The sequence below is a fragment of the Haliotis asinina genome, chromosome 11 (assembly GCF_037392515.1).
Source record: "Haliotis asinina isolate JCU_RB_2024 chromosome 11, JCU_Hal_asi_v2, whole genome shotgun sequence".
Taxonomy (NCBI): domain Eukaryota; kingdom Metazoa; phylum Mollusca; class Gastropoda; order Lepetellida; family Haliotidae; genus Haliotis; species Haliotis asinina.
Window position 1 is genome coordinate 9,212,202 of NC_090290.1, and position 26,018 is coordinate 9,238,219.

The following is a 26,018-nucleotide window of genomic DNA, read 5'->3' on the forward strand; positions in this document are numbered from 1 at the left end:
AACATTTCACGGGGATCTTCCGTCCAGTGTTTATTTTACATCAATAAATAAGCCTTTTGTATAAAATAAAATAATGACATTTGATGAAAGTCCGACATTGGTATCTCCGCACATTTTCGCTCCCTATCATGGACTAGTGTGACACCACACAGCTCCACGAGCAGAGGGACGGGATCCTCTCTGATCCTCTACCTGTCCTGATACAGCCTGGAGGAGGGATCCTACCGACCATTTCATGGCCAAATACATGCACACGTCTCACTCACTCACTCACCCACTCGTCAACCATTTACACCTGTAGCAACATTGTCAGTTTACACGTGTGCCACAATGCACGTGCTTATCACACAACGGTTGGCAGATCGTTTTTGGAGGGTTTCCCCCACATAATTACTGATGATGGATGAGAGTGTCTGTGTATTTTTTTATCACCGACTTTTTCATAAATTCTGCCGTCTTTATCGACTTTGATGTTGATGTCTCGACATATGCTTGGTTTGCTTTTGTCCGGAAAAAGTGTGCATGAGTTCTCGGACTTGTCGCTGAAATGATCTGTGACGTAAAGTTGAGCTTTGGTAAGACTACGCTCTCGGCGCACCTGAATTAGACGTCTATGGCGTCTGGAGTCTGTTCTGAGCATGCGCACTGCGAGAAGCACCAGAAGAATAAGAATGAATCCTCCAGCAATGGGCACAGCAATCACGGCGGCCTTGAACCACAAGTCTCGTTCAGGGTCTCGTCGAGAATAGTAGACGTGATTTCCGACCGGATTTGACTTTGTGTGTCCTGTAACCAAACAAAAAATAGTTATGTTAATACAATGTAAAATACGAAAATGATTTTACAACTACATAACTTTGATATAAATCGCCATTACTGATGTTGTTTAAGCGGAAATGACGGAACAATGTTTTTTGTCACAAGAGTCAGCAGAGATCTGTTTAATATTTACTTTTGTGGCACGTATCACAGCGTGTTTCGTGGGGTCACGTGACATGATATTGCCCACGTGACGTCGTGGGTGGTGTTAAAAGGCACATCGTACGTCTACGATAAAACCGAAATGAGGTCAACAACTTCCACTGTTAAAGCTACGATCAACTTGGTCCTCATGTTTAGCATATTACCCTATACCGTTAATGATTCATGTTCAAGATTTAATTATATTCCGTGTCATATCCGTAATCAGATCAAACACGACTGGGTCTGAGGTAAGGTCTGTGATCATAGCTTGACGCCGTCAAGTTAGGTAGATCCGCGATCGTATATCACACTTGTATCAGTAAGAAATCCCTAAAGGGTTCTGACATGTGAATCACTTCATGACAGTAACAGACTGTGCACAATAAAAGCACCCTAACAGGGCCTCCACATTCTGTCGGCAGTAATGTCACGATCGTTCCGTGTCGTCGGCACCTCAGGGCGCGTGTCCGCATAAAACAGCAGGTGACGTCATAAACCTTCCCATAACACCCAGCGCTGCGTCGCAGAAACGTCACCGGCGACATAGGTGACGCTGCCGGCTGGCTCCCATGGTGACTGGAAGCCAGCACGGCGACACAACAGAACAATGTTTCATTTGATATTTTGTCCATCTTAAAAATAAAAAAAGGGCTTGTTCTAGACAGAAATACAGTCAAATGACGTTTATTGCCTCATGTTTACCCCCTCCCTTTAGTTGATATCCAATACGTATATCATGGGCGCAAAGTCCTTTTTTGCACCAACATTGGCGCCGGGACGAAATTTTCATAAGGTTAAACGTGCAAATTAGAATTATAAGCTGCTCTGATGTCATAGAACATACAGGAACTCTTTGTGGTAGGAAATTAAATATTTTAATGACAGTTGATTCTTATCACGTGACTTTATGAAACAGTGTGTTTTTACACACCCATGTCAATAGTATTCGCACTCAGCTGAATGTACAATATATATCTGATAATACACTATGTACGCTAGTTCGTTAACAATACATCGAGGGAGAGCTAAGGATAAAATATTTATGTACACGTATTCCTTCTGATAGCAGATGCCTAAAAGCTGTATTGAGGAGGCGCGTGTGTGGGACTTTACACTCCATCTGTTTTCGTGTTTAAAACCCCACGTTTCATCGCACATTTGATGAAACTCCCGAACACGGTTTTGTCTTTTAACGAATAGTTATAATACCCCGTGTTTACTGTCAACCTCAAGCGACATTCTAACCGCATTTCAACCTTTTTCGACCTCAAGCTTTCCCTCTGGTCGAGGTTCCATTTTTTTTATATCCAATCACTTTTTTAAACTTTCGCAGCACATTTCTAAGTGCAGCCTGCACTTCATGCATAAATTCAGCACATCAACGCCAGTAAACGCTAGGCCCAGGCTGCTAACCCTGGTTCTGCAATATTTGTCCGCTTTGAACAGCGATGTTACAATATTTACCCTTGTTTCGTTATACAGTAACCAATACATCTTAACACACTGTTGACTCGGCCACGCTCTAAACAGGCCTTGAGGGAAGGGGGTTATAAAGTTTCAAAACTACATCTTTTGTGAATTGAGGCGGGATTCTCTTACGACATCTACAGTAGCAGTTTGAATAATATCAAATCGGGTTTAATTTTACGCAAGAGCGAAAGTACACTCGATAAGGGTGAAGAAAATACATTTAAAATGTAGCGGCACATTGGGATAAATTGTACTGGGGTTATAGAACGAACACTGGTGTGAAACAAGTATATTTCTTTTAAATATCCAGTTTCACTTTCGGTATTATTGCCGAACTAATATTCAGATTTGATTTTACAGCAAGTACATGGGTTTTCGACAGCTAAGAATTGACAGCCAGCAAGAATAGATTGATTACGTTCAAATCCCTTTTTAATAAGCACATCTAAATATTATCAGTATAAGAAAATATCTGTTTCAATAACACAAGCCACAATTCGTACAACAGGATTTCAAGCACACCAGTTCGACTAAGCTAGCCTTGCGTGGCCTCTACCATCGGATGTCGTATAGAGAGGAAGCTGTGTCGTATAAATATTGACGATCTTGGTCGAAGCCTGTTACAATGTTTACAATCATACTACTGCCATCGAGAACAACATACAAGCCGAATCACGCTTCCCTCTTCTTCCGTCTGCTCTCGGCAGTTTCCGTCGCGACATCGCGGCGACTCGCATCTCGGAAATCAGAACCGCTGGCGACAGTAACCATAGCTCTGCCGATGTCTGAAAGGCTTGTAGCCTCGTTGATGTCATTAGAGGTTTTAATTAGCTATTGAGCTCATCCTCTGGATCCAGTAGACTCGGCAGGTGCCATGCTCTCTTGTCATCCATTGTCTCAGTGCAGTTTCCGATTCCGCGATGACGGCTAACGCAAAGCAGACGACATATATCTAACTTCTTAGAGCCGAAGATAAAATGGATGGGATCGCTCGTATGAATGCATATATGTCAAGCCTGCTTCTTTAGGGATAATTGTAACCTACTGGAGCCGAATACGACCCGTTTGGACCAACATTACTCAAAGTGAACTAAATACGAGCCACAACATGTCTGTCGAAGAGGCGCGGAATCACCAGTCAATGACGACTGGCTTGTAAATGATAGAGCTTGTGGCGAGTGAGGAGAGACTGGATTGATTAACATGGAATAACAAGCCAGGGTAATAGGTTTATTTCTTTAAATATCGTCCCCCCGTCGCCACACTGTGACAACAAATCTCATTACCAACGATTTCCGCCATTTTACTTGATGAGAGAAAGTAATGAGACCCTATCGTCTGCCCGATGTTATCAGAGAACAGTTGTTACCACGGAGACTCGACTGGTTTTTCCAAACATATGGCACCAGATAATCTTCGAACGTCTGTACATCCTTGTACAAAAGCAATCATTATTTCTGCTTTTTGATTCATGTTCAGAAACAGCAAATCTTTGATGGAGTCGCTGCTGACCCGGACGCCGGTTGAAACAGCGGGGATCCTGTGTTACCATCTAAGACATGGCTCTTATGAATATTCCCGTGTCTTCATGTGACGTACGATCAAACGTTTGAGCGTAATTTAGCAAGACCAACTTTGACTTGCCAATGTTCAGTGCTGACCTCTCAGCGCAACGAGTGAGCGAGTTTAGTTTTACGTCTCACTCATGAATATTCCAGCTATGTGGCGGTGGTCTGTAAATAATAGAGTCTGGACCAGACAATCCAGAGATTAAGAGCATGAGCATCGGTCTGCGGAATTATGAACCGATGACATGTTGACAACCAAGTGAACGAACCTGACTACACGATCCCGCCAGTCGCTTCTTACCTCTCAACGTTACGAACAAAGACGTTGGAAACAGATAAAAATGAACTCCGCATGTCCCGGTGACTCTACTTGCTTCTGAGCATTAACTGAATTTATGCCCACCAAGGCTTTTCGGCTCGGATAAACCAACAAAAAGGATTTTTATACAAATGTTTGTTCCACAGCAATGGTAGGATAGTACCTACCGCAGTCCATGAAACGTCTTTAAGAGGCTAAAATAAACAGACTGAGACTTGAATGAGATGCGCTGCACAGTCTGTTTCTCGGCGGCTATTTTCCTTCACCCTAAGGAAAGAGGACCCCTCTGGTTTGTAATCTCCTTCTTTCTGAGAAAAAACTAACGCAACATAAGGCTCCGCGTTGCTAAAACTTGAAAACCTGAGTTATGATCTTTAGAATAATACTGACACAGGGCGACTTGCCGCTGTTGTAAAGTTTCCAAAGCTGATATATCTGATATTTGTTCTGGCAAATTTTATCGATTTCAATTTTCACAGTCCTCGTAAATGAAATTCAAGTGGTAGGTTACAATGTGCAAGTAGATTAAATGGTTCATGTTCGAAGACGCGAAGGCGCTTCGCACGTTCTTTACGTGCACTGTGGGCCGGGGACAGCGTGGTATATCGAGGCGGGGAGACCCCTCGGTATTTAGCGATATACCGTAACAGTTGTGAATGTGAGTTAAGAGATCTTTTTATTGCCCCGTGATGTTATCTGACGAGACTTTGCAGCATGCTTACGTTCTCCACAGTCTGCCCAGCCCGCCTTCGGTTCCAGTTGGTACAATTGCCAAAGTGTGGCAAACGAGGGTACATATCAAAGGAACAGGAAATTTATCATTTAGACGGACGTTGGAATTGCCCAAGACTGTATTACATTTCACTGGATATTTATTTATTTATTTATTTATTTATTTATTTATAAATAAATAATTTATTTATTTATAAATAATTTATTTATTTATTTATTTCGATTTCTTCAATCCAATAAACGGAATACCGCCCAATATTGATTCATGTTCAATCGGTGCTGAATGCCCCTCTTTCCCTGTGTCATTTGTCAAGAAACACCCCCTCCTCAATCCACTATGCCTTGGTAATTAGCATTAGCCACTAAAGCGTGATCCGTTGTTCAAGGGCTATAGTCTATCTACAACGTCACAAGATTTAAGATGCATGCATGAGTGTGCATTTGTTTGCAATATTAAAATTTGGTGTAAACATATTTATTTTTGATATGCTGTTCAAAAACTCGATCGGAAAACAAGCCAAAAGCTTATATTAATGCCTTTCCGGGCAATATAACATTTATGCGACTTGCATTACACAACATGATTACAAAAGTACATGATATCATAAATTACATTAAGCATAAAATATACATGAATATCAATATCCATACAGCAAAATACTTTTACTTCTGCCAAAAGCCAGATGAAAATTTAAGACTTGTTAAATTTATAAACTATGCTTAGTTTTCATTGACATTCCCTCTGTCGATTTTGGATATAAATACAAGATCTGTTAGTGCGCAAATGTTTCATGTTGAAGCATATCTCGTTTATGTAGTTTATAGAATATTATCACTTATTATATAAGTCAGAACGATACTACATATATTAATACATATCAGTCGTGTCTAGGCATGAGGATATCATGAGCTCTTCTTACTTAATGCTTCACGAGTTCATAAATCGCAGCTTAGTCATTTTAGTTTACGAAAAAAATTGCACTTTGGCTGTGAGGGGCTCTACAGTTTATGTGGGTACACATGCCTTCCGAAAGACATCTTTTAAGTTCTTGAGAATCAAGCTAATCACGTTATCTGCGTCCTATCAGCTGATTGCACGTGAAAGGGTGTCAGGCTCTATTTACCCATCCCCCGTATGTTGATAACACGACAGGACGTTCAGCCACGAGGAGTACCGGACGCCCCCGAAGTGAAGAATTGACGATGTAGACGAACTTGACAAGCGAAAAGCGCGACGTCGGGTTAAGATCCAGGACCGCCATTTTGTGAAAAAAGAGGCAAAAGACAACTCGGGAGATTGTGGTGATGTGAAGCGAGGTCACGTGACCGTATCGGTATCTCCTGACGAAGAAGAATGCGTGGATTGTCGGTCTGTATTTCAGGAAACGGATCTCCGGCGTCCAGGCATGCGTAGTCGCAACGGTGAATTCGGGACAGCCGAATAAAGCAGAGTTATCTGGGCATCAGAAAAACGCAGCCTCGACAATGGGAGTAGGTTGGCAAAGAAACAACCCGTTTCACCTTCTGCGCTACTGGGCGCACGATTGATGAACCCTTCGTCAGAGAATGACAGAGACAAAGTCTGCCGGCTGGCAGATCTTCTTTCGTCTTCCTCAAAATATCGTGATATCCACTCGTGCAAGCTTGGGGGCTATGTCATCACTAAATGAATGGTCTAGATCTTGTGTTATTTTCAGCACCAGGCCATCACGTCAATCTGATTTGTTAAATTTGGACAAATATTGCAGTTGTGATGTTGTGTGAGATGGGTTGACTTTGAACCTCATTCCCGTTATGTCAGAGCGTATCAGAAAATTCCTAAATGAAGCATGTCTCGGGTGAAAACCACATTGGTGAAACTCACAAACCTTGAAGCCTAATCGGAATGAATCAGGATTCGAACCCACAGTGATAGGTTTCTGACTTTCCAAGGGAAGCACCTCTGCTCAGAGTAGCCCCTCGCTAAAAGAGGGAGTGAGTATGGCTTTACGCCGCTTCTAGCAATATTCAAGGAATATCGCAGTGGCGAACACCCCAAATGGCCATCTTACATTGAACCCAAGTGGGGAATGGAACCAGGTCTTCGGCTTGACAAGTTAACTCTTTACTTACTAGCCTACCCACTTGAACCACTTGCCCCTTTTGCTTAAAGACAAAAATGACAGTATAGATGATCCTTCTACATTTTAAACAGTCACTCTGTGACGTAACCCGCTATAAACGGGTACTTCATGGTGTTGTATGCGTGACTTCTGAACTTGTACCATCGCTGCGCAAAACGCACTCAGAGAGGTTCATAATAACTCGACAAAACCCAAACAAATATCGAGAGCGCTCGACAATTGTGGGTTACAATTCCCACGTCGAGTAATTTGCAAAGGAACTTCATAATTTTTTCCTCGCATTGAAAAAGGCAGTCGCCCGTGGGGCATGAAGAAAGGGCGATAATTAGTAGTATAATACCTCCCCGACAGTTCCACCCTTGCCTCTTGAGTCCGCTCTTCCGTAACAAGCCAGGCACAAAAGCCCAGCGTGTCGGTATTGCTTGAAGGAGAGGTAAGGCGGAGAGGCACTCTTCAACAAACACTCTTAACCCGCCATTTGGCAGTGACCCACACAGCACCGCTGTTGCCAATAGTAAGTATAAGACAGTCGTAACAAAAAGTCGCCAATGCCTGTCATTGAAATATAAACATTGAATTTCCACCGTTTAGTACCAACGCGAGTCTCCAGCAAACAAGGAGTTGCATGGAGTACGGTTTAGGTTAGTGATCTCTACAAGGTACACCTTCCAAGACCTTCAGTTCTGAATGAGCGAGTTAACTGAACACTCTCCTAGACACACCTCCGTATGTCAGATTTATAAGGAACCAATCCCCCATGTTTTCGGTTGATAGTAATATTCAAACCACCGGTCACTTGCTTCAAGAGATTCGGGGCTGACCATTATTACTATAAACGGTTGATCTGTGGAGATCACGTTTAGAATTGTCCTCAACTGGTTGACTCATGAAATCGCATGTCCAAGTACGCTGACTTGATTGACATCCATCACTGAATTGTCTGATCCAGACTAAAACATTTAAAGTCACTGTGATCCTATTGTAACACTGGCCATGGCACCGAACATCAAACGGGCAATTTGAATACGGGCATGGTTTCGTTCAAATCAGGCTAAAATAAAGCCGATAATCAAGGATGTCCGTCAACACCAATTCGACCAATAGAGACAAGTGCGACGTCACGGGATCAGCGCCATCTACCGGCAGCGTGAAGCAACGTCATTCGTCTGAGGTCAGTGCAGGCCTTAGACAGTAATACAATCCCAGCTGTAGTCGACAGTTGAGGACCAGGCTGTGAACAGTGACGAATAGCGTGGTTGCATGACAAGACATACTGAAACCACTTCTCCATGTGTTAACAGAAAGGCGGCGGGTGTTTGCGAGACAGGGGTTAGCTCGGAAACAATGGCGGCGGTGATTCCGTAGCGTGAATCACGTTTTTTACACAGTAAGCATGTCCTGAGATTGCCAATATACCGCTAGTGATGACCTCGCTGGTGTACATTTAGACCTTAATGTGCTGTTAGAACGTCGTTCGCAAATGAAGGCGTCGGGATATATTGAATCACACTATTCCTCACCAGGTACGGGAATCGGGGCAGGACAACGTCGTATGTTGCAAACCCAAAGAACAGAAAAATGGATCACTTGATGCTGTCTAAGGTTGATATTAGATAGACAAACTTTATGGTTAATAACTTCTTTGTTTCGTGTGATATATATACTTGCACAATCCTGTATTTCTAAAATGCCAGTAGAAGAAGCTAAAGTAGTATACACAGTTTGTAAGTGGGGTCGTGTGGTCAGACTCAAACATCCACTTTTTCGAAATTTCTTATTTACACTTGATTCCAATGTCTCCATGACTATAATGAACCCAAAATAAACTGCATCACAACTTTCGATCAGCACTTCCTCGCTTTTAAAGTTCTGAACTAAAAGGCTGGGAACATGATATTTTCTAATACCTTTGTTTAGTGAAGACACAGGTTCATGGCAATATTCCCGAATGTTTACTGTTCGTATCCGTTATAGGTCAGTATATGCACACACGTTTATGGAAACATTCTGCAAATGTTTATTGTTCGTAACTTTTATAGGTCAGTGGATATGAATGATTACTCTGAGAATACCTGACTAGCGACATTAAGATGCAGGGAAAGACAAGCCACGACAGTATAACAAAAGTTCCCAGCCTACAGTCCGGCTGGTTCTTGGATGCTGCCCGCCATCTCACATACACTGGCGACTATACTAGACTTAAACCCTTTTCGACAACCCAGTCAAAAGATCTGTACTTAGAAATCTTTGAAGATACGATCTTTCTCGTGGAGCAAGTCGAGCTTTGAGATACAGATCTTAACTATGAAAGATGATAGGACTCGCAGCCTTGACTAACCCATTGCGTCGAACAGACTGCGAGAAAGTCCCGAGCTGGCGAGATACGTGAACTATCGACAAATCTTCATTTGAACCCACACGTTTTGCTATTGTTGAATATGAACATGAAACGATTGCATGCCGATTGTAACTCGTGTTTGTATGCGTCGTACATGTGTTTGCGTTGTTAGATATGATCTTTATTCATATGCCGATAAACTTTAAATGTGCACCAATGTTTACATTCTATAATGTGTTTACTCTCACCCGATTATTAAGTGTATTTTAAGTAAATGGCACGAACGTTAGAAATAAACAAACCCTGTTGTAGAACATATTTATACACTTCATAACACTTACATAACTCTACAGAGCCAGAAATATTTCGGTAATAAAATACTGAGCGAGTGAGACGCCATTTTAAAATCTCGGGCTTAGATTTAATCTCCTGACACGTTGAGAGTGTGTTAGGAGCCCAGGAAAATTATCCAGTTCCGAAAAAGATGCTTCTACGATAACCGAGAGAATCTAAGCCAACGATCTGCATTGTGGTCCATGCTCCCAACGCCACCGAATACGTTCCACCGTGCAAACACCCAAACATACGAGCCAAACGTTAAGTCGAGACTGGGAAGATGTAGTATCTGCACGAATACTGCCATCTGTGAGAAGTTCAAAGGTAGACAACTCCTACTGGGGAGAGTAAATCCGGGCAATAAAGACGAGAGAGCATCTAGTCATATTTTGCATCGTTGTCAGTTTCTTGGAGGGGGGGGGCGGGGAGTGGAAAAGCCGAGACAGCAATGCTGATAAAAATAATATAGTCGCGCCCTGGTCGGTTACGGATACTAATTTTTTATCTTGCACTCAGACCCCGCACATGTCGTATAAGCGCCACTGTAGGAGACAATACTCGCCGCTTGCGTTAAAAAGAATTAAATAATTCATAAAGGTTAAAGAGCCGTATTCACATTTGTGAAGAATTAAACCTAGAGCCGAGCGACGCCTGTTTTGCGATCAAGCACGTTTGGGAGATGTTGTAATTGACGTTGCTTCCATAAATTTCTCGGAAATGTTATTTGTTATTTCTGAAGACGTTGTTTTCTGTTCGCCATTTGTTTGGCAGTCTGATATAATAACGATCATACTTGGCCTTCCCCCACAGGACCTACCAGAGACGGCTGCTTACAGCACGTCCTTGGAGTATGAAATCAATTATCGGGATTCCAAAATATCGCAAAGGTACAATACGTCGTGCGAGATTTCTTGTTCGCAATCAGTAAACGCGTTCTGAGTCTTAGTATTTCATTCCTCCCTTCAGGTCTTCAATTGTCGTCACCCAAGAATACCATAGTTATTCTTATTTTTGTCAGTGTGTGGAGTTTGTATGCTGTACATGACCACATGTTTTAAAGCCAAACTCTCTGAAACTGACCATGTCATGAGCCAGCTCGACCTTTAGTTCACTTGATTATCCATAGAGAGTGAGTGACTTTTGTTTTACGCCGCATTTCGCAATATTCCAGTTATGTGGTAGCGGTCTATAAAAAAGATCGAGTCTGGATCAGACAATCCAGTGATCAACAGCGTGAGGATCGATCTGCGCAATTGGGAACCGATGCCATGTGTCAACCAAGTTTAGTGAGCCTGACCACCCGATCCCGTTAGTCGCCTCTTACGACAAGCATGGGCTACGGGCGTCCAAAATTCTATCCATAACAAATGGCAGACGAGGAAGAAACAGTGTACATACCTTTCTGAGAACTCCCGTTAGAATTTGACGCTTGTACAATAGGAATGTCTATTATTTTCTCTTTGTAATTACACATATCGTCTTTGCAACATTTGAATATAACAGTCACTGTTGACTGGGAGTCACGTGGTTCAACAAGCTCCTCCCCTTCTCCACACATTGTCCTCATTGACTCAGGTAAGTTGTCATAGCAACCATGCCGTGTGCGAGTTACCTCCCCTTCGGTCTCCATGGCTGTATAGCATTTGCCGATGTTGGACTTGCACATGTAGCCAGTACTCACGCACCCAGACTCGTTACAATAGCACCGAAGTTCGCCTGTAACATAAAATAGATGACGTAAATATTAAATCGTTAATATGGCATTCAGTCACCAAAATTACATCACCTCACGTTCAAGGAATATAGCGAATTTACAATTTTATGAGGATGTCTCACGATAATTCCTAAGTGTCTAGAATTCAAGCTGAACACGACTCAATGATAGTCTATGGGGGGCGACCAGGTTCGTTTCCGAGAGGTATAAAAAGGAGATGTTTGAAAGTAGTTGGTTGAGAGAGGCCCACATCTGTCCGAATGGAAAACAAAACAATTCACTACGTTGCGTTCAAAACGCCACTTGAAATGACGTCTGCTTTATCTCACGATCCCGTAACACGAAACAAAATGGCGGCCTCGCAGGCAAAATGGTGGCCGATGGCGGAGGTCACGTGATAAGAGGTCCTCCTTTCACCATTAATAATCGTTTAACTACCTAAACAAACACCAGGCACACTCGGATAATAGCTTCATTCCTACCTCTCGACCTACGAAAGGCCTCCTAGACGCCATACCAATGAGCGCCATTACCGCGACCACCGTAGGAAGACTCCACTCCGCAGTGAAATGGATACGCTTAATGGCCTTAGCATCGCGGTTGGGGGCTACTTAGATCAGGCCCCAAGAACACAGCCCTGCCAATTGTATACTACAGAAGCATGAGATCTCAGTGATGCCGAAATGTTTAAAACAAGGATATCCGCGTCGTTAGAGAGTTAAAAACTCTCGATCCAAAGCCACTCCAAATCAGATGTCAGTTAAGTTGGGCTATTTATCAATCAACCTAAAGGTGATTTCCTGCATGTCTATCTGACATTGATGGCTGACCTTTGACCCTGAGAAAATCCGATAAGTTTTATGGGAGTGATAGACCGTTATCTAAGACTGGCAAGGGGGAGCGGCGATGGCGGAGAACGATGATGTTGATGGAGCTTTATCTCCAAAGAGACAAGCGTTTGAGTTCATGATTCCATCATCACTATTGGCCGAGGCTTTTAAAAGTTTAAGACTTGCACTTCAAGAACTTTTAATATGGATGAAGGTGAAAGCAGCAAGCTTATTTAGCCACTGTAATCCTGATCTGAAACACGCCGTGTACACCAGTCATCAATGGCGTCACGCAATGACTGCTAGTTTAGATGCAAAGTTCATTTCAAACGGCCTTCGGCTAGAAACGTTGTGTGTGTGTATTCCAATGTGACTACATACACAATTCGCTAAAACAACACATAAGTTTAGTATTTCAATGAAAACACGAGCGGAAGGACACTTTTGCCAAATAGTCCTATGAGTTGAAGGAGTAAAATTCATAAGGAAATGGTATACATTAAATACGACGATGCGTCCATAGTCTGCCGAGAACAACGACGTGATAGGGTGAGGAACACGCAAGCATTGCCATGGAAGACTCGGGTATTTGCCGGCCGACATCATAGATGGGTCTCATGTAGTGCACTTCCGGTTTCTCGGCGGAAATGGGAGGGGATGATGGGAAGATCTGAGCGTGGTAGTATGCGTAGTTGATAGAAATAGTACATATTTCAATACAGGGGATCTAACATGCAGCACTGGTGTTCAGAACGACATCTCAGTGCATACAGACTAAGGCACAAAACCCGTTTCGAGTTAGCGAGGGGGGATAACTGGTGCCGACGTGAATATGGAGCGTGTAACTCCATTCTGCATGACGTTTGACAAGTCGTCCTAAATGACAGACTCGCCTTGGGCACCCAAAATTTCTCATCACGGTGAGCGAGTCCTGCCCTCGACGTTCAGAGCACGGCCGGTAGGCACAGTTTTATTAAAACTTTGATTGACAGGTGAGTCTGTGCCAAAATGTGTCTTGCCAGAGGCCAAAGGCCGTGAAATGGGTTCAGCGTTCGACATTAGTCAGCTTTTTTTTGTGTAAGAGGGCGCGTGTGTGCGCTCGCGTTAGTATGGGTGTGCCATTTTTCGTCCTCACTTGCGTTGACAGTGTCACTATACTGACGTTTGTCAAACAACACATGCACCTCTATTGCCGCGATGCCGAGCACCAAGACCTTCTTCCACGAAGAGGTATTAGCGCTGCAACAGTAATATGTAATTGGGGTAACGACCACCTCTGCGTTACGGTAGCATTGAGAAAGTACTGACAAGTACATGTACCTCGTTTCACGCCGTTACCAGCATGAAGCGCTCGCATGGACAGTCGCAGCTGAGGTACAAGATGACGCCATTCTTTGTAAGCAGACTTAAATCTCGTACCCAGTAAGATGAAAACTTACGGGGTAATATGTCGTTAATCATATCATTTGGTCAACTCTTGATAACGTCCGAACACCGTCCACTTTCATGGACGTATCCAGTAGGTAACCAGTGATTGTCACATACTAGACAACCGTACGATAGCGTCTGATGTAATGTTTAAGGTAAGCACTATTGCTTACAACTCCGCAAGTTTCACTCGAATTGGACCCTATGTCGGGTTAGGTGTACTTATGATTAATATCCGTCACTTGTGTATTTCCAACCGTCGTCAAACATCGCCTCGTGAAATAATTGGCGAGCAGACGACATCTTGTCTGGGACATACAGGAACAGCTATGTTAGACTCCGACGTCGCTGTCTTCCTTTGAAAGAAAATGGACCTCGGGATAGATGGCCAGAGATAAAGCCGGTCGACATAGTTAGCGGGTACTGACTGGAGCGTATTGGTGATGTTCCATAGAAATAAAGCCGCCTGCTTGTAAACACAATATGATTAGGAACACTCGATCTGCACACCCGATCAGATCCGACAGCCGTTTGACGAAGTAATGGTAGGTGTGAGGGTGTCATATTTGCGATAGGTAAGCACCCACTTGTGGTTACCTTTGAGGGAAATGACTCGAATGGTACCGTATCGCTGTCCTAAAGCCCCCCAAAATGAGCAAGTATAATTTGTTACCGTCTTCGTTATCCCGCCATTATTCTGCTATCAGTCCGTCCTCTAATTGCGCCTCTGAGCGGGGACGGAAATAATATTGAGTATCTGCCGTTTTAGAATCAATTGTGTAGAGATTGACATGTGCAGCATCGATGTCCTGGACAGTGTAATAGGGTCAAGCAACCCAAAACCTTGGGCTAAAGTCAAAGAGACACCGAAATATATCTGCTTATATTTCGATCAAATGATTTACAATGATGATCAAACGAATCATTATTCTGATCAAACGATTCAACAAAAACGGTCAACTGTTACGATCAAATCAGTCGGCTGAAAATTAAGATGGCATTACAACTTAAATCCAACTTCACACATAGCTTCACTTCATACATAGCTTCACTCCTGTGGAGCAGCTCGAGCGAATCGAGTCAGGGGATAGGGGTGGGGAGCGTTTGGGTGGGCTGGGGTGGGGAGTTGTTCAGTCCACCAGCTACGGTTTATCATGTCCGTGTGTGCAGCCTCTACCCGTCTGAAAGCGATCTTGCATGATCGTTAGTGAGTTAGTGAGCTCATTCATTCTGCTTCCACTTACAGGTTAAGATAGAACGGACGGTCCCAACTAAGCAAGACGGATAACTATGCCACGGTTCTAAGTAAACAGTGGACTACCGAGTTTATCAAACCCCGGCCTGGCGGCGAATAGGATACACGCAGTGGATCGTCGGGGACAAGCGACACTCAAATTGAGAGGGTGGCTTTCGTAAACGGTATGGGCTATTTACGTTTCAATCACTGCCCACTTAGGCCAGATCAGGAGGCGGCAGTCGACTTCAGTGGCGCCTTAAAACTGACGTCATAGAAATATAGAAACCGAAGATTTAATGGGTATCATTATCATCATCATCATCATCATCATCATCATTTCAATACTTCATCCTGATATATTGAACCAAAAATCCCTCATTCATATCATTATGTATTTAATTATAATATTACTAACTGTATCGTATCAATTGTAGTGAGTGAGTGAGTTTAGTTTTACGCCGCGTTTCAGCAATATTCCAGCAATATCACGGCGTGGGACACCAGAAAATGGGCTTCACACATTGTACCCATGTGGGGACTCGAACCCGGGTCTTCGGCGTGACGAGCGAACGCTTTAACCATTAGGCTACCCCACCGCCCCCCGTATCAATTGTAGTAGCAGAGGCAACAGATGTTTATAGTTGTCTGTTTGAACCTGTTTTTAAAAGCAGATATATCATTATAGTTACTATTTGGGTGGTTTTGTTTATATTATCACAAGTTACATCATTACCTTAACCCAACTACGACTGCACCCAGTCTTGAGCGGATCCGACACACGCGGTTTAGATTTTCTTCATGATATGTAGCACTGCCAGGAACGTTTAAGTATTGAAGAACGATAAGAGAAATACAATTTCTCAATTGTTGCAGAAGACAAATTACGTACATATCACATGAATGTAAATTTCCATTTGTGCAGTTTAGTAATAAAGTGCGTGATTTTTTGGCTGACGCCGTCTGAGACTGACAAAACCACATTCAATTGAATCCACCTGGGACGCCACAGCGTAACGTGCATCCCTCCGAGCAGGATTTGTGTCTAGGCCGGGCAGCGATAGTGGAGAGAATTATCGCCACACTGCAATCTAATTTCACACAACGGGCCTTAAAACGCCAAATTTGATAAACTGTGACGCCGATTGAAAAATCTCGACCGACTAATTTCTTCCTTATTACAAAATTCGACACATCATCCGATTATTGACGTTGCATAATGGCATATCCCCGGGCGCGTAAACAGTGGATGAAGACAAAGCTTGTTGTCCCATCATTTCCCACGCTGAGGGCCGCTATGGGACCCAGGAAGATACGCTGATACCCCGGGTAACGAATCCGAAGGGTTGCATGAACTGCAACAAACCTACTTTTCACGAGCCACTCTCTCTGTCAATCGATTTCTATTTCAACATATTTATATTTTGTTCTTTCTTTCAAATAAATAGAAACAAAAAACACTTCTTATTCGTATACAACGAAGCTAATCTAGCATGTTTACGTTTTGTGTTTACTAAATACTGTTGGGTTATCGAGAAACTAAACTTAACGCGAAACTAAACTTAAATTGAATAACACAAAGATGAATGTACATGTTCAAACGATGCTGAGACTCATGGTGGACTTAAATAAGATCCAGAAAGTCTCCTAAACGCTTTTCATTTAGTCCCGAAACTCATATCTTTAATAGACCCAAGAGAACTGATTGACAATTAACGAACACGGGCCTAAAAGACCCCGTAATTGTAGATATAATCTCCACCGCTCTATGCTCTCGTGTTAATGTACCAGCCGATTCGACAGCAGTGCGTCTTGTTTCTTCACAGAATCGATGTACGAAATGGGGTTTAAATGAGCACCCTCTCACCAGGGGTCGTTGTACAGAGAAAATGAGCTCTTCCGTCCACGTGACTTTAATGAAAGACTTATGGAAGTTGTATTAACATTTTAAAAGCACAAAAGTTCAAAGGGTTACTTATGCGCAGTATATGTAAGTGACGGAACTTGCTCATTTCTCAGACAGAACGCAAACCAACGTAGAAGCCTTCTGAATAAAATGGAAGAAGTGCTGAAGTGCTCATCGTCCTCTGCAAAGCCCATCTTAAAATACATATTTCACAAAAGATATTTGACACACTTCTAACAGAAGCAGTTCAGATTTGATAAGGTAAGTCCCAAATGTTACGGAGTCAAGGCTTCTGAGAAATATTACAGGTTACATTCAGAACCTTATAAAGTGACATACCCAGTTAAATTCAGCACGTGCAAGTGAACGCAGGGACATTATGATTCAAATGAATCACGAAAACACGAATTACTCAGGTCATGGTAACATAACTAATGTGAAAGAATAGGTCGTACTTTCGTATACGATAATAAATGACACGAAGTCGTCAGTCAAATGTGTATGGATGACATCTTGTTGAGTTAGAAAATGTAACACTCGGTCTTGTCTTGCGGTTCCTCTGTGTCGACGCGCACGTCTTAGAAGTGACAAGGTTACATCCCCTGAGACTCAGCGTTTTGCCGCCAGGGGGCAATACGCCCTAAGACGCCATTTTCATTTGCTGTTCGCACCCCGTGGGTGTGTTGGTGTCACAATCAGGCCCGTGGGGTATAAACCGATACATTACGAGTCACACCAAGCCACGGGGGAGATATTTTAGCGATTCCACGGATGATATATAGCCCAATTTATCTGGTATAAGTAATTAAGTTCACGGTGCGTGGCGGGGACAATCGGATGTCAAGTGCCGAGATGAGCTATCAGCAACGATCATTATGATACAGAAACTTGTAGATATGCCTGACAATCGGAAGAATCCTAGGTGAAACGAAAATGGTTGTAAATTGAAAACACGTCCCGTGAGAAATCACATGACTCCGCTCTCAGAGAACACACAGTTCTTGAAGCTGCTAGCCCCATATTTCATGTATATACACGAGTATAAGACTGAACTCCACCGAGAAGTCAACTGGAAAGTTTCTAACCGTCTGAATTTGCTGTCAATACCCAGATGTGAGAAGATTCGGGGTCGCCATAGAGGGATACGAGCGCAAAATTATTATTCAAGTTGAATACTTGCATATCATCGTCCGACCAGTCGAATACACCCCTTTGGGTTATTGCCGTACGAAATAGACATAGAGGTGTAACAGCCGTTAAACCATGCATAATATAGCGGTCCATGAGACGCTTGTCTGTTTTGCATATGGTTGAAGGATTTAGGATCTAAAGCTATTTGGCAATAAAACAATACACGCATAGGTGTAGCGCTGTGTTTTTACATAACCAGTTGTGAACTAGAGCGTTAAGCATTATCTCAATGTAGATACACGAACTATTTGACGTCGTTGTAACATATAACTTGTTTGAGAAGGCGATGATTTCAGATCACAGGGTTACATAGGTCATATAGGAAGCCAGTGTACACACATTTAATAATCTCAGCACAGTTTGGGTCTGTTTGAAACGTCGTCAGTGTCGCTGTCAGTTTGCACAAAATGTTACTAGGAGATAAGAAAGAAGCAAATAGAGTTATAATAGCTCCGAGACAGTGAATGTCGAGGACCGGTGAAACATATGTCCTTAATGTATCTTAAGTGAAGGGCTGGGGAATTTATGATACTTGAGTTGAGCCCCGCCGAGTTGAGCGTGACTCCATTACTAGCTCGGCCGCTCTCGAAACACGCCGTATAGTAGAGACTTCACTACCAGGCTAGACTACCTTGGGCTGGAGAGGACCATCTCGACATTAACTAGGAAACGTCGTCATTCACTGGTACTTCTTACACTGTTCCAATGCTGCAATTATTCCACTAAAACATATACAGCGTGGCTTGTAGGACTACACTCGCATTTCTAATTATTATGATGTATAAAATTGAAGTGTAAAATTCTATGACATTCACATCCGGCAAAAGAGGTAGTTAAGATAAGATATTTTATTGCATGACGTTCCATTAAGGATCAGTGGCAATATTCTATACACTACAAATATAAACAGGTACAACGTTATATATACATACATAAATGATCCTTATCATACCAGTTAGAAGGTATATGCTACATATGTCAGGTACATAGTGAGACACAAGAAACCAGATACGATATAATGTTTATAACAATGGCCTAGTGTGATCAAGAAGTGTTCTACAAGAAATACACAACTGCATGCCATATTACATTAATAAACGTATTTTTCATAATGTAGAATATTAAAATGTACTTTTGAATTGAGTGTGTATGTAGGCCACATCTTATCGTCAGTGTCTACTAATTATGACCGGCCTTAATTATTCGAAAAAGTAAGTGATGATTGAATTAAGACTATGCGTTCTCCTAACACAGTCTAAATGTCTTGTTAATCCCGATACAAGGTGGCGGTGTAGTCACTGAGAGGTTTATGGCGTGTCCAACTACCTTGAAGGTGATAACAGAGGGAACCCGCACGAGGGCCTAAGTCTACCTTTCCCCGGGGTCGAACCTTCAAGCACCAATTTGAAAACCCTGGCGGACAATTGCGCCTCACTTGACTTGTTTACGAGTCATTTGCTTCGCAAAAATGATCCAGAATGTCAACGTAACAAGCGCCATATACCCGAGATCGGTTGCTGCCCCAGCCCTTACTCAAAGTCTATATTCAGCTCAAGCATTCCCGTCGTCACTGTTTCCCTCCCCTTGGCGAAAATTGACGTTAATAATTGTCTCTGAATTCCAATATCACGGCTTCGTTCACTAGTAGGAGGCTTTCCCAACAGTGCTGTGTGTGATTCAAGTTAGCAGATGACGCTTTTTGGAAGTCTCAAATAACTGAAAATTGCCATGTCGGGCTTATTTTCACCACTGTTAAATATCCATCCCTCCACGCTGCATGTAATCGAATTACATCCATTGTGGTTCTACTATTCATAGTTTGTCAGTGATGTATTCGGGAGGGGGTATGCTAACAGACGAATAATGTACTGCTTATTTTCAGCTATGTCGGGTCTTTATTCCGAACAAGCGAAGCGAGACCCCGTCCCCTGCGCGAGGCGACCCTGTCGTTGTGGAGTGTAGATTCCACTTCGATAATACACCCCGGACAGTCTAGTCGAAGAGGAATTGTTCCTGGGGACCAGTCTCCCCACAGCCCCAGTCCTGGTCTAGCCTTTAAATGCTGGTTTTAAAGTTATCGGGAAAATAAATAAGTGGGTTGAAATTTAGAAAAGTTATAATTTGAAATAACAGCCCGCCCACGTCCCTTCGTTACCATCTGCGGAATGAAAGCATGACAATGACGAGCTTGAACGTCGACGGGGAATACATTATCACCTACTTGTTAGTTTCAGGTTAAAACAAGACGATCCTGATTATGCCTGTCATCCTCAAATTAAAGAAAAATGTTTTATGAATTAACACATAATACATTTGGAAGAAAAATCGCACCTTGTCCGACTCCAAACTTGGTCAAGCAAATTAGCGTTCCAGGTGTTACTAGCGCTAGACGGCCGTCGTACCATCATCAGTTTCCCACTAGACATAATTAGACGCATTGTATGTCGCGTCCAGATGTTTCCGCTTAATGAATATTTCCGACAAGTACTACTGAGATATCTACTCCGGCCGCCTCCCAGTCGCCAATACTAGCGCCCTATGCCATTAACATTCAATGGATAACCTTGTCTCATGCAACATTAATCTCGCTGCAACGTATAAACACTACATAATGCACAAAGAAAATTAAAATTCTAACATTCCTAATTCACGTTTCTTCAATTATTTAAATATATAATTAAAATTTCAATGACAATTTCTATGCGATTCACATAGGTCTAGACGCATTGTATGGCGTACACTGATAAGGATCAGCATCACTACATATAATTGATGAGGATGTCAGAAAAAATCATTTTTTTGGCTTTTGTTACGTGGGACATGGCCTAAAAAAGCCATTTAGCATCATGTCAACCGGCATGTGTTTGTACAAGGAACAACCCGTCACAACCACAATCGACCAGTTCAGTATAATTTAACAACCTCATTCGTTGTATATTCTCAGAATCATCAGCAAAAAATGTCGAAGTTGTCGTCGACGAGGAGACGCTGGCATAAATGGATATGGCGCCAACGTGCTAGTGATTACGTAATCCTAAGTTGGCTGGAAAGGGGATCGGATTTTTAATTATTAATTTTTTACGAGGCATCGTCGTCTTTCGGAAACGCTCGATCACTGTGACTCACATAAATGTTTTACAGTTTTACGTTACACCATTGACGGATAGAGCTGACGCCTTGTGGTAGCCTTGGTGCAAGTATTATCATCAAGCCTTTGCATCACACAGACTTGTTTCGCGAAATGATAACAGTACGACCGATTGATTGACTGATTGATTGCTAACGGGTAACAATTCAGACTAATTAACAAGGAACGCACAACCTATACCCAACGCACAACCCATTGTCCTATCATACAACGGAAGCGGCGGTGGGGCAGCTTAGTTGTTATAGCGTTCGCTCGTCACGTTGAAGACGCAGGTTCGATTCCCCACGTGGATACAATGTGTGAAGCTCATTTCTGGTGTTCCCCGCTACTGGCATTTTCCTAAGAGCGGTGTAAAACTATATTCACACTCACACTCCTACAGCTGACTAAGGGCTCACGGCTTTAACGGCGTATGTGAGCGTTGTCGATGTCTGGGTTGAAATCAGCAAGTTGTCAATATTGTGAAACGGCCAACCTGTTGCTTACCCAAGTGTCTGTTTCATACCGTATTGATTATATAATGGCGTACAGTCGGACGACATTTACGTTCATACTTCACGCTGTTTGGGGCGTAAATTTGAAAAAGGTCTGGTGAATGAGTGTAAGCTTCAAATTAGAGGTTGCTATTAATGGTCAGTTTCAATACACACGCCTTCATTTGACACGAGCATCAAAATATTTTCATTCACACTATTTCTCTTGTAATCTGATGGAAGGACTGGGCGTGAAGCATTTAACGTTAAGTCTTGAGAGATCAAGACGGGATGTGTCACTGAGAAGGTCACATGGCAAAGATGTATTTCAGAAATAATATCTCGATTTAATATTTGAAAAATCCACTTTCGTCGCATGTTTGACTGATTGTGCTCTACTCTGTGCCAGTCTTTTCCCCCCGCACGTGCTACAAAACACCCGCATCTCTCTACACACACAGTCACACTTCCACTTAGAACATACCCCGGGTAGCCTCGACGCTAAAGTAAACAAAACCGACTTAAAAGCATTTTAAAATTATCGATAAACGAGACCTAACTATATTTCGACCCTATCCACTCTCCTTGGCGATTCTCCTACTTAGTGGCTGGCTGTCTGACCAGTGCCGGATGGCCGGGCCAAATGTGGGATTGTCGTATCTACGAGTCTATCTTACAAGGGCAGGGCTGTAGCTAGAGCTATCAAAGCCGTCTGTATGCTTGCCTCGTATCAGTAGAGAAAACCAGCGTTTACACAGAGCGACCCCACCGACCCTCAAACAAACCAAGAGATAAATTACTTAGCCAGTTACTCCACAACTTAAACATATTTTCACATAAACGTTTAACTACAAACCTTTCGACAGTCCAGTAATCTAACCTCACGTATTCTTAGCTGCTCACCCAACGTAATATACACACGTGTAATAATTTGACGTTAGTTTTGTACTCGTAGACAAAGTTATAATATTTTCGGGAGACACAACTTTTGATGAAACGTCTCTCAATGACATTAAAAGTTATCACTATGAATATATACACAATTCATTTTATTCATTTCTAAACAATACACACAGAAACATAACACGTGGTGATAAAACTTGCGGCATGATTTCGACCTGTCGTCAAAAACGCGCCTTGCAATCCCCCCACATCAGCAAAGCGATCTCTGTCAAGCAACTTGTCTTCAAACGGTGGAGTGAGCCTTACCTGATGTTCTAAAATGTCATTGTAACTGCGTTGGTATTCCAAGGACCATTTGATTGTGCCGCCGTCCTCCAACGATCTTTAGATTTGCTAAATTGACGGAGGTTCCTGGGTTCTTTTACACTCTTAATAGCCACATCTTACCCAATTAGAAATACTCATTCTATACTTATAGCCAGCTTTGAATACTCTTTACAACAGTATTGCATACACTCTCTACAACATCTACGTCCAGTCCAGTACGCCCTTGAATAAAACATAAGTCTCGTGTGAACCATTTTGTAGCATTTCAACCAAATTGACACTCAAACTATTTTGTGATTTTCGTGAAACCTTGCTGTTTATATCGCAGCAAGGGCATTTATATCCAATATTTGCTGGCAAAACATCCCGGGTCTTTGTGAACAATTCGATAGTAAAAACCAACATGGCATCCGTGACAAGACTTGCTGTATTTGAGCATGACAGTCGGTGTTTAAACATGGGGAAAGTAGAAATGGTTGTCATCGTTCAAGTCGTAGGCTTTGTGGAAGCGGAGGATACAACCAAGAAACAGCCCAGAATGAGTCGCTTAGCACTCGGTAAAAGTTTAAACTGTCTAGTATATTTGCGTTCCATTCTCTATAACAGATATTTATTTTGCTATTGAAAGAATGTGTTCGTCTTGTTCAGTTCTCCCCACTACCGCTGGTCCAACTTAATATCACTTAAATATTCTTTCTAAACTTTCGATGTACCTTTCTCTGTAATTATCTCGGTGCGTTTATTTTATGAGATCAGTTCTTCTTTCTAGGAATAAGACGTCATATTTTGATGGATAAAATGGACACTAGTGTTTTGAGACGTTACATTATAATGTGCGAGCGACACACTACAGTCCGCTTGTCTCCTCCATAAGCTAGGGCTGATCGATAACCTTAGGCAAGCTTTTCACTTGAAATGTTGCCATGGAGAAACTGCTTTTGCAAGCTTCGATATAGTCCAATGAACAGATAAAATCACAGAAATATGCCGTTCGCCTGACGTTGTCGTGGTTTAAATAGAGCAGAGACCATGCATGCATGTGAAGTTGCTACACAGCTTCCTTAGACTCTTATGGCTCCCCTAGTGAGAAAAGTTGAGGAGTATCTACCTTCCTTCCACCTCACTTCACGAAGATTCATAAGCATTGTGCCGCACGGGGGCTTCATAAAAGAGCTTTGTTGAAAGGAGATCATTTTCGTAAGATTGGGATCACTAAATAATGAAATACAAGGCATGACAGCCCGGAGGAAACTCCACTTACAGCTTGAAGTTGGCCTTTTTCGGTCCATTCACTTAATAGGCCTATTCTGTATGGCTGCAAAAAGACACGTCTTGGCGTATTAATTCCTTTAAGATGAACTTGCCTTGCTTGTTTGACTGTCTAACATGTAAATATGTGCAGTTCTAATCGGAAACGTTTGGTTCGTTGTCCCAAGTTTGAGAGTTGCTAGGCTTGTTCGTCTGTCGTCTGCTAGCGTAGATTCCGCGTGGCAGAGCAGACGACAACATACGAGATATATACATCGGTGAACAGGTGTTCTGGAGGAGATGAGAGGTCGGTAGTATCCCGTGCACGTAGCTGAATTCACTGGGATGCCAGTCCACCTAATGGTCACTGGTACCAGAGATACACGGCCATGTTTGGCTGGTGGGCTACACGATATTGAACGTTGAGTGGCGTAACGATAGCTGGGGCGAATATTGGTGGGAATTTCAAAGGATTGATGCTTTCCAACGAAATCTGGCCTTCTCAGCTGATCGTGTATTTCGGTATTGATTTACGGCAAGACACAGAGTTGAGAGGAACTTCGTGGGAATATAGCAGACGACGCGTGTGAGTAGGCAGACGACTTCCAGACTGGCGCCGTGTGTGGATTATTCTCAAAAGACAGTCGTTATCAGTGACTGGGATTTATTTGTAAAGCAGGGTTCTTAGTTTGAAGATATAAAAAATGAATGAACTCACCTTCAATTACAGCAAAACAATAGCCGAGAAATAACAAGAGAAGCGTTAGTGTTGAATCCATCGAGGCTCCACCAGGCGAGGATGTTCTGCTAGTAATCCTGGTTCGCTTTTCAGATGGATAGCGATCTAACCCGTAGGTCCTCCAAACATATATGGCCAAGTCTAAAGAGTCAGAACTTGCCACAGGAGTCACAACAGCCCGACCCGAGCTCGTGAAATCACTGTCAACAGTTCACAAACACACACAAGGTCTCGACGGTAACGATAGAGCACACGAGAAGAAGTCGGCTTGTAGTTCACAAACTTTCCAAAGTCCCAAGTGAACACTCCGGCACAGCATCAGGCGATGTTGTGTCTAAGAGTATATCTACCTCTCCATGATGGTAACCCACGTGAGACTGTTTCAAAAACACGAGTAATCACCATCAAAACATGCATTCACTAATTCTCCTCAGCCCAAAACACGGCTGATAACATAAAGCAGCCATGCCGTACTGGCCTGTAGTTCGGCCCACTGTCTGACGGTCGTAAACCAGTGCGGCGTTCTGATTGGATGTTTCAAGCGAAGGGGCGGAGCTTGAAAGGCGGGGCAAGGAGAGTAATGCTTATTAGCAGTTTGTGTGCAGCCAGGCGCCATTTAGTCGGCAGTCGACTGATACAACGTAGAGTACCGTCAGACCAAATGGTCTGTTGATTTTGGGCTGCTCTGTTGATATACCGATCGCAAACCGATTACACTGTCTCTCCCTGTTTAAGGAGAGAGCTTACCTCTCATATTATGTCAGTCATAAGCGCTTTATGCCTTTGATGAACTCTGAAAATAAACTCGGGAAAAGGTCCCATTGAATTTTATGGACAGATGTTAGCATACATGACATAATTATACGCAAGAACTTACTTGTTCATTTGTCCTACTCGTATATGTTTGATTTTTAATGAAATTATAATTGATTGTGAACATAATTAAAATGTCAAAGTTAAATATAAATAATTAGGAACGATGCTACATTATTCTGAAATGGAATTTGTAGCGTTGGGAAAGATAGGTT

General features: G+C 42.7%; 1 protein-coding gene across 1 annotated transcript; it reads right to left on the reverse strand.

The window, feature by feature from the left end:
* LOC137255682 (BMP and activin membrane-bound inhibitor homolog) lies at positions 1 to 25,492 on the reverse strand. Its single transcript, XM_067793167.1, has 3 exons — positions 24,970 to 25,492; positions 11,248 to 11,565; positions 1 to 786 (listed from the first exon to the last, which is right to left on the reverse strand). The coding sequence occupies exons 1-3, from the start codon at positions 25,028 to 25,030 to the stop codon at positions 344 to 346; spliced, it is 822 nt and encodes a 273-aa protein (XP_067649268.1). The 5' UTR covers positions 25,031 to 25,492; the 3' UTR covers positions 1 to 343.
* Between the last annotated feature and the right edge of the window lie 526 nt (positions 25,493 to 26,018).

What these genes read in the sequence shown, in the direction of transcription:
- LOC137255682 (XM_067793167.1), bottom strand. Translation starts at nt 25,030, where the DNA reads ATGGATTCAACACTAACGCTTCTCTTGTTATTTCTCGGCTATTGTTTT. An exon ending in TTGTTTTGCTGTAATTGAAG is followed by an intron (nt 11,566 to 24,969) that starts GTGAGTTCATTC and finishes TTTATGTTACAG; the next exon opens with GCGAACTTCGGTGCTATTGT. An exon ending in TAACGGGAGTTCTCAGAAAG is followed by an intron (nt 787 to 11,247) that starts GTATGTACACTG and finishes GTTTGGTTACAG; the next exon opens with GACACACAAAGTCAAATCCG.